Source organism: Melitaea cinxia, chromosome 18, assembly GCF_905220565.1.
Source record: "Melitaea cinxia chromosome 18, ilMelCinx1.1, whole genome shotgun sequence".
Lineage (NCBI taxonomy): Eukaryota > Metazoa > Arthropoda > Insecta > Lepidoptera > Nymphalidae > Melitaea > Melitaea cinxia.
The window spans coordinates 11756179-11765705 of record NC_059411.1 but is presented as its reverse complement, the minus strand read 5'-3'; the positions used below and the strand labels follow the sequence as shown (position 1 = coordinate 11765705).

At 33.3% G+C, this 9527-nt stretch overlaps 1 protein-coding gene across 1 annotated transcript; it reads left to right on the top strand.

The window, feature by feature from the left end:
• The first annotated feature begins 1341 nt into the window (after positions 1-1341).
• LOC123662177 lies at positions 1342-9080 on the top strand. Its single transcript, XM_045597061.1, has 7 exons — positions 1342-1414; positions 1490-1519; positions 2127-2332; positions 3254-3383; positions 3924-4097; positions 4323-4504; positions 8798-9080. The coding sequence occupies exons 1-7, from the start codon at positions 1372-1374 to the stop codon at positions 8912-8914; spliced, it is 882 nt and encodes a 293-aa protein (XP_045453017.1). The 5' UTR covers positions 1342-1371; the 3' UTR covers positions 8915-9080.
• Positions 9081-9527: the final 447 nt, after the last annotated feature.

Here is a 9527-nt window from a genome sequence, read left to right as displayed (position 1 = left end):
TTATAAAAATAATTAGATAGAATAAATCTATCCTGTCTCATTCAAAATGAGTGGGTCATTTTTAAATACTGAATTAATGTCAATTAATTTAAAATACTTTTTAATATTACTATTCAATTGTCACATTATTATTTCCAATATTATTATATAACAAAAGATGTAATTTAATTCTTATTTTATTTTCATTGCAGTTACCAATATAGGAGAATGTAAACAAAATAATCTTTGTTACGTTAAGTCTATATAATTTATGTAAATAAAAGGATAACTGCTGTTGTTTTAAGTTCCCTTTTCTACCGAATAGTAATGTTAAGGTAGTGGAGGTTCATACGTACAGTTTAGTACCTTATCCATTATTTCGCCTACTGTGGCACCTGGCATACAAAAGTTGCTAATTGCACTGTTACTATTTACATGGTTCAACCTATAAATCAGTTATTTATTATTTTAATGTCAAATATTTAAAAAAGAATAGTGCCTGTGTAGACACCGCGACAAAACTTTAGCACACTACACATTTTTTATAATAACTCTTAGCAAAAATAATTAAAATAGTCTTTAACGAGCTTTGCAGTATGAAGAGCAGAATTTTCTTGCTGAAAAATATAATTCTGGCTAACTGTTCGTCGATCATTTTACATAACTTATACTATTAATTTATCCAGAGATAAATTTTATATCTGCCTTTCCTTCAAAACCTATAGCAGCCCAACACATAACACTTCTTTCACCTAATTTCAACTTAGAATCATCGGATATTTTCTTAAATCATGTCACGTAATATTTTCCGACGAAAAGAAATTAAATGTGGACGGCTCTGATGGATAAAAGTTTTACTATCATGATAAGTGGGAAAAATTAGATCAAGATATTAAAACCGATATGAAAACTTGCCGAAGATACTTACTGAAGTTGTGAAAAACAGAACAGGATGTATTCATTTCTAAAATTAAAATTAAAAACTTCCATCAATTATTTTATTTATTTTTCCCTGATTGTGCTATAGTTTCGCCGCACCGTTTCAGCAGCATGATCTAACACGGAACCTTTAAGTAAACAATAGCTGTCTCATTCTAACACAGTCATGAATGCCTTGACTAACCGTCTTCGATCGTAGAATCGAAGAGGTAAAAAAATATTTTTTATGACGAGTTATTATAACAAAATGTGCATTGTACTAAAGTTTTGTCGCAGAGATACAATTATCACAGTATTATCGAATTAACAACCGCCTGTACCACTTATCTACTGCGAATTGCGATGAACGTGTAAAGGAAAAAATGATTAAAAATTGTAAAAATATCTACTTACGTAGATATATAAAATTTTGATAAAGTCCTAATTTCAATCAGTGCATAGCCAGCTTTAATTATGAAAGGGCTGTTGCTATTTCTTGGCCTCGCTATCGCCGGCGGTAATTATAGAACAATATTTTTTTATTATGTCATTAAAAATCATGTTCAATTCACCATCGTGTTTTTTATTGCAGCATCTGCAGCATTTCAGCCAGGCTTAAGAAGTAAGTCATTCTGTTGTACTTATTTTAAAATTTATTTTATTGAATTCGGTCTCTTATTTATTTTAAAGATTATTGAGGTAGAGGTTCAGCAGGAAATATCTTGCTCCGAATCTAGAGCTGCCTGTTTGGAGAAGTACCTCAACCTTATAGAAATCAGCTAAATAGCACTGCTCCTAATTAGATCTGTGTTTCTATGGCGAGTATGGTGGTCAGTGCTCCTAGAAAGGGTTAGAGGAAGGGCAACAATGCGTTTGCAATGCTTCTGGTGTTGCAAGAACGTATGCTTGTTTTTCATCCCAGTCGTATTTAAAAAAAGAACTACGTGTAATTGTAAATTCTGCAGAGAAACTCAATTATTATAAGTTTAGTCATGTATTGCGTGAAATACAGCGCCGCTGAACGAACGTTGTAAATAAAGTGTAACCTATATATGTATAATAGTCATCGTTAGTTTTCGATCTGGTATTTATTTTTACAACTGTACAATTTACTTTGTAATATTAGTAGTTGCAAGCAAGTTACCGCAAAACAGGTCATAAAAGAGATCATAGAGAGATGACCTTATTAATAATGAGGTTTAATAATAAAACTATTGCCACTTTTATAGTAAAATTCAACCTTGGTTTCGGCATTGGTAGCGACTTCTTCTTCGAAGTACCCAGAAGATTGGCAGCAGCAGTCATACAACGATGGGTTTTGACGCAAAGACCAGGCAACCCTCCACTACCTTCCCTCGTGATGTACTGCTCTAACGACCTCGTCGTCTGTGGTTTATATGATGACAATGGTATAATATCCGGTTTACAAATTGGTGTAAGTATTCTTTATTAATATAATTATTAAACTACTTAATTCGCATTTCGGACTTTTCGATTCGTATCGCTATAAAAGTTATTTTTCGAATACAGTAGATATTATAATGTTTACGCACCGATAAGTTGTAATTATGATAAATGAATAAACTTGACTAATTATATTTTATGCCACGATTGCCAGTTGATAACGATCAACGTATTATCTCTATCAACTATCGGTCTACATTTAAAAGAATATTAAAAGTTATATAATATTAAATAAAAATATAATTCTTGCCATCAAGTATCACTTAACAGAACATATTATAGAAAATTAAATATATGTATGTATGTATGTATGTGTTTATTTATGTATGTATTTATATGTATATTTGTTTGAGTAAATATATTGAGACGTTTATGTCACAATTTGTACACCTATACCGACACAATGTCATCTCCTCAGTCCCGAGGTTGCCTGGAAGAGATCGCTTTTCAGCGATAAGACTGCCCTTTGTACCTTATGATACTTTGTTAAAATAAATCTGATGTGTATTATTTCTGTTTTGATGGACAATAAAGTGTATTATTATGTTATGTTATATTCCTTTTTAGAAATTTTTATAGCTTACACACATGTCGATAAATTTAAGTCATTAAAACATAAGCAAAGAAAACATGTATAACAAAATATATGCAAACGGAACTATTAACCATTTTTTATAACTATTAACGCGAATGTGGGTAAAACCCACCAGTTATGACAAACAATACAATACTCGGAGCGAAGAATTTGGCCCTGACTTTATACAAAATAGACGAATGCCTAATAAAAGATAATTACTTATATAGATAACAAGAGACTGGTTTAACATAAAAACTTATTACTATTAATAATTTCTAAATACTTTTTTACGTCAACTTCAATAAGTGATTTTAGATACCTCAAGATGAATTCACGGACGCTGTTTATGACTGGGAATCACAAGGTTTCGTAGAATGGGTTACAAATACCCCTGCCGGAGACGTAAGGGTTTTCTGGGCTATACAACAGTATTTCGTTAATCAAGGTTGGTAATAACTGTCACAAAATCAAGTATTATTACAGGTTGCGAAGAGACGGGTAGTACTCGTCAATCCGCGATGGAATCATAAACTACTTAACCGATATTAATTAAATTGGCACACCGTGTGCAGTTTGATCAAATTTGAAAGATAGGCTATATTTTATTACGATATTATAATAATATTAATAATAATAATAATAATAATAACTTTATTTGCAAAACACACTGCTCCTAACATACACAATATATGCATATACATATAACATCAGAGGCAGGCATTACAATCAATATCTTAGGTCTAATACATTATGTGAGTAATAAAAAAAAAACAAAAAAAAAAATAGAATAAAATAAAAAATTATTACCTATATAATATGATATTTAAGGAAAAAAAAAAAGTACGAAGTTCGCCAGGTTGACTAGTCTTTAGCGAATCTTAGCGTTCGCGTTCTTTAGTTCTTTACAAACCGACTATAAGAATGAAAGAACTATTGAAAATTTGTCGTGTGATCAAGAAGTTATAATAGGTAATTTAATTTTCAGAATACCTTGATCTAGACGCAGCTGAGCGTCTCGCACATTACGATAACACCAAGTTACTCCAACAAAACACACTCTGGGTTAATGGGTTTAATGGTGCTATTGATGAGATTTCCGCCAGGAGCAGTGACATCGAGAACAGCGATTTTACCAGACAAGCCTGCGTTCCTTGGATGGGTAATACTAATAAATTAATTTCATGTTTTCTATTTTTATAAATACGCTAGCTATGCCTTTTTTACTTCAAAGACTTTCAACTTACTTTAATCTTTATTTAAGTATAGGAAACACAATTAATCAAATTATAGGAATCATCTCACAAACCCACACTCAGCCACCCACCACGATATGTACCTACTCGAAACTAACGAAAATTTAGAGGTGTTTTACGTATTATTTCAGGTCGTCACTTCTATTACAAAATGACGAAACAAACTCAGTGTGCGGCGGGTACTATGTACCCCTGGTTCCCGCTCGTGCACTCCGGCCAATTAGTTGGAACTGGTTTGATGATGTTCGGAAAACTACCCATCAAGGCAAATCAACGTGACTGGTTTGAAAGACCACCAGGGCTTGCTGTTCGGGTAACATCATTTTAAACTTTAACACATTTATTTAGATTTAGATTTATTTATTTATTTCCATATTTATACCTACAACATATTCAAGTAACAAGTAACAAAAAAGGAACAATCAGTTTCTAGGTGTAATTTGAAAGTAATTAGTAAGTATGACTTAAGCATAAAAAAATATCCTATAAGAGGTATACGAGTATGAGGTGTAATTTGAAAGTTATTAGTAATTATAACTTAAGCATAAAAGAATATCCTATAAGAGGTAAACTAACCTATAGATTAAAGTTTTAGTCATTTAGTTTTAGTTAGAAGGTTGGTCTACTTATGATCTAACTGTAAAAAATTGGTATAAAAACAACTATCATTTTCTATCCAACTAAGATTCGGTCTGTAGCGAACATTAGAGGAGGGTGGCGAACATTTGATGAGGCCTATGTCCAGCTCAACAGTTCACTAACTGTTGGATGTCTGATGAAAATGATTGAAAGGCTGATTAATGGATGTATGGAAGAATCGCTCTTATTAAAAATGATTTTACGAAAGCTAAAAAAAATTACTGATGTAGGGGAACACCGGGCAAGATGGGGTAGTTAAGGTTTAAAGCTCCAGAAATCGTAGGGGTTCATGGTTTCATAATCATATTTATTCTTAATCAGGCTTGTAGTTATCAATCTTACATATTAAATTTAAATCAGGAACACAGCACCATAGAATTGTTAATAATATAACAAAATGTAAAATATGACATATCACCCCATCATGCCCGATAGGTCGGGTAAGATGTCGATGTCGAGTTAGAGCTAATGACTCCTTTTCCAATTGGGTCGAGATCAGTGCTGGTGTACCTCAAGGTGGCATACTGTCTCCTCTTTTATTCTCTATCTTCATTAACTCGGTCACTAACGTTATATCTTCAAATTATCATCTCTATGCTGACGATCTGCAAATTTACACCCACTGTACCATTACAGAATTACCAGAGGCTGTTTCTCGTATTAACGAAGACCTATTAGCCATTTCTAAATGGAGTCAATCTTTTGGCTTAACAATGAATCCAAGAAAAACACAAGCTATCATTATTGGAAGCTCTAAACTTATTCCTCGCTTAAATAAGACACAATTATCCCCTGTAATTTTTAACGGTGTTGAAATTCCATATAGCGAAAAAGTGACAAATTTGGGAATCATATTTGATCAAAACCTCTCGTGGTGTCCACAGATTGGTGAGATAAGTCGAAAAGTTTTTTCTGCTGTGGGATCCCTTCGCATGCTACAAAATTTCCTTCCTACGTCCACCAAAATTGCGCTCGTACATAGTCTTCTCTTACCTATCTATGACTATGCTGACACTTGCTATCTTGACATAACCGAGGAGCAATTGAATAAGCTTGAGCGCATTCAAAATTTATGTATCCGATTCATATTTGGTCTGCGCAAATATGATCACATTTCCAATTTTCGCAAAAAACTCAAGTGGCTCCCAATTCGCCTTCGCAGGAATACTCACATTCTCAGGCTATTATACTGCATTATGTTTAATCCGGCAACTCCATCTTACCTAAAAGAGCGGTTTAAATATCTAACTGATTTACATGAACGTAGTTTACGGTCGAACAACAATCTACTTCTTGAAATTCCTTCTCATTCCTCTACTTTCTACACCAAATCCTTCACCGTACAAGCTGCTCGACTTTGGAATTCTTTGCCCTTGTGGATTAGACGTTCTCAATCCCTTCCTATTTTTAAGAAATCCGTTAAACTACACTTTCTTAAAATGGGTGGGAATTAATCCTTTGCTTTAGGTTTCCAGTCTTATGATTGTCTTCTTCTGTCACTATTAATCTTGTTTAAAAACTTCTTAGTTATCTAGTATGAACTTTGTGTGTATGTATGTGTATGTATGTGTGTCTGTGTGTATGTGTGTGTTTGTATGTATGTATACAAACTATCTATGTTAGTATGTATGTTTATTTATTGAGTTGCTTTCTATTATTTTTTATAAAATTATACTCTTCACCTACACCGTCAATATATCATCTCCTTTGCCCTAAGGTTGCCTGGAAGAGATTGCTCTTAAGCAATAAGGCCGCCTTTTGTACATTTTTTTTTCTACAAATTATTGCTAATGTTGCTTGCTTATTTTGTTTGTATGGTGTACAATAAAGTGTTAAATAAATAAATAAATAAATAAGATGGGGTGGGCCTAATGGGCAAGATGGGGTATAGCCATTCTCTCGACTATTCAGGAGTGCAGAACTCGCAAATGAATGTTGCTTCGGCATCATTATCATCCACTCCTGCGCAGCCATAATGTAACCATTTACCACAAGAAGAATAAGCAATCCAACCTTTCTTGGAGTCGAAATATAACCCTGTAGAATGTAGGCATGGAGTGTTTTCGGTTTCAACATCACTCTTTTCAGAAGACGACTGTCTAATACGTTTCTTTAAATTATATTTCTTTGTGGCTTTAGTCTTGAAATAGGTTTTGTTTCTCTTCCTTTTTCTGTTTTCGCTCCTTTTTTCTCTGTCTGATTTCCTAGTTTTGCTTTTTTAACTTTTCTGTCACATTTGTTTAAAATAAATTCTTCTAACTTAACTCTTAACAACTTCTGTTTATAGGGTGAAGAGGTTATGATAGTAGTTTTACCGCGTTTTTTCGTCACTTTTAATGTCTTCTTGGTCACTGGAAGAGGCAATAGTTGCTTTGGGCTGGCTAATGCACTAAATTAGGCCAATAAGAAAATTTAGGGGAAGGACTCAAATTTAAATATGTGTTAATTTCAGTTGTACTAGTTGTCACAACTGTTGAAGTAGCAGGATCTGTAACAACAACTGCAGTGCTCGTTGCTGTTGTTGTAAGAGGTGCTGCCAGAGTATCTACAATTTAAAAAAATAAACCGATTTCTATGTCTAGTAAATAATCCATCAAGCTCATCCTCTTCTTCTTTTTGCGAAAATACTGGTACCCAAAGGTACCTTTACATTCTTTTTTAGCCTTTTTTACCTTTCATTCCAATGTAGTTGTGGGACTAAGAAAAAATTTGCATCCAACATATATCCCATTTCTCGCTTCAAAACAAATTCTATCGTCTTATTCAGTGCTTCCCTTGACCGTTTTCCTCTTCCTGAGTTTCTTTTATAAACATATATGACTTTTTTAAATATAAACCATCCTAAAACAATATATAAAAAAATATAAATAATCAAAATCGTGTCAGGCAATATGGGGTATCAGATGCCGCCCCATCTTGCCCGTTGATTCGTTTCAAAATTAATATTCAAACAAAAAAAAATCGAATAATGTTTCACAACAAAACAAGTTATTACCTGTTACTGCAATGTACTGTAGATAGGATTAACCGAGATGCCGCTTAAAATTCACCAAATACAAGTTTCATGCACTACGAAACGTACATATAAGAAATTTTAATACGAACAAACGAAATCTACTTTTCGGCGATAACTAAAACAAATGAATAGCCGCCGTGTTAGTACTCGTGTGACTAAGAGCTGTCGTGGCGGCCAGTAGCGAGATGGCAGAGCGAATGAAATTGATCAATTTAAATCACCTAAAAAGCCTGATGCCCCGTCTTGCCCACCACCCCGTCTTGCCCGGGTTTCCCCTACGTACGTCACAAAAATTAAGCGCTTACACTAATTACTTTACAGTTGTGTACAACTTCCTTACTGTTACACAAGAAGACAAATTTTTAAGGATAACTGAAATCCAGCCTTCTTCTTATTTTCCGAAATCGTTTCTAAATGAAACTCAACGAAATATTACGGGTTTTTGTGACAAATTATTGCAAACGTCAATTTTTTTTATGTCACTAGGTCGGCAAACAAGCGTACGGCTCACCTGATGGTAAGCGATTACTGCAGCTTATAGACACCTGCAACACCAGAAGCATCGCAAGCGCGTTGCCGACCCAATCCCCAATCCCCCCAGGAGCTCAACAGGAACACAATACTGCTTGAAAACAGTATTATTTTGCTGTGATCTTCTGCAAGGTCGAGGTACTACCCCAGTCGGGCTGCTCCATATTTTGAGCAGGAAATTCCTGCTGTGCCCTACCTCAGTTAACATTACATAATGTTTCCAAAGACTATTTTTATCAAATATTTTTATAACTAAGTTGACTTTAAAGGACATAATAATAATTTTAATATATTATAGTATAATTTACCTAACAAAAAATGATATTTTATTACTCAATTAATTTTAAGTTTTAATATTAATTCGTAGATGTAAAGTTTTTACTATTTTTAATTTAATATCACAAGTAAAATTTGTTTTAGTTCATTGTGCCGGAAGGGCCCGATTGCTTGTACCAGTTAGCTGGAGACCCTGGCGTGGTGACCATGCACATTTACTACATCGACACGCCGCAGAATATGGGCTGCCTACTGAATTAATAAAATATTTATACCATTTAATCAACATTTAAACTAATTCGCTTGTAAAAAAACAATTTATTTATGTCCTTATCTAATGTATCAATGTAAAACACTATAAAGTAATACCCCTGTATTATTTAGTCGTATTTTTATTTTGTAAAATAAAGTTATAAACAAAAAAAAACTACCGTCGTTTTGTTTCTCTGTTAATACACATAGCGTATTCTTATATACTACTATGTTCTGTTTCGAAAATATACATATTTTCTATCACTTTTTTTCTTCTTCGGCAATATCTACATAATTTATTTCAATTTTTTTCCTTATATTAGGACAATTACAGACGCCATACTCTGAACTTGAGCAGTAATTTTCCATATCTACCAGCTACCTTATCCACAACTGCTGTAGACGTGTTGTGATTTGGTTAGAGGCCAAATTATGATACTTAAAAATATATTTTCAAATAATTTATATGACTACGAGATGACTACTATTTGGATTTACATAAACATGTCGCGTCTATGTGACGTAACATAATCATTTGTTTAATGTTAGGCGTTATTCAAAGACACGATTGCTCTATTATGAATAATAATTTCTTACATTTTTTACTTACAAGGGAGGAAAG

What these genes read in the sequence shown, in the direction of transcription:
- LOC123662177 (XM_045597061.1), top strand. Translation starts at nt 1,372, where the DNA reads ATGAAAGGGCTGTTGCTATTTCTTGGCCTCGCTATCGCCGGCG. An exon ending in ATTTCAGCCAGGCTTAAGAA is followed by an intron (nt 1,520 to 2,126) that starts GTAAGTCATTCT and finishes CCACTTTTATAG; the next exon opens with TAAAATTCAACCTTGGTTTC. An exon ending in ACAGTATTTCGTTAATCAAG is followed by an intron (nt 3,384 to 3,923) that starts GTTGGTAATAAC and finishes TTTAATTTTCAG; the next exon opens with AATACCTTGATCTAGACGCA.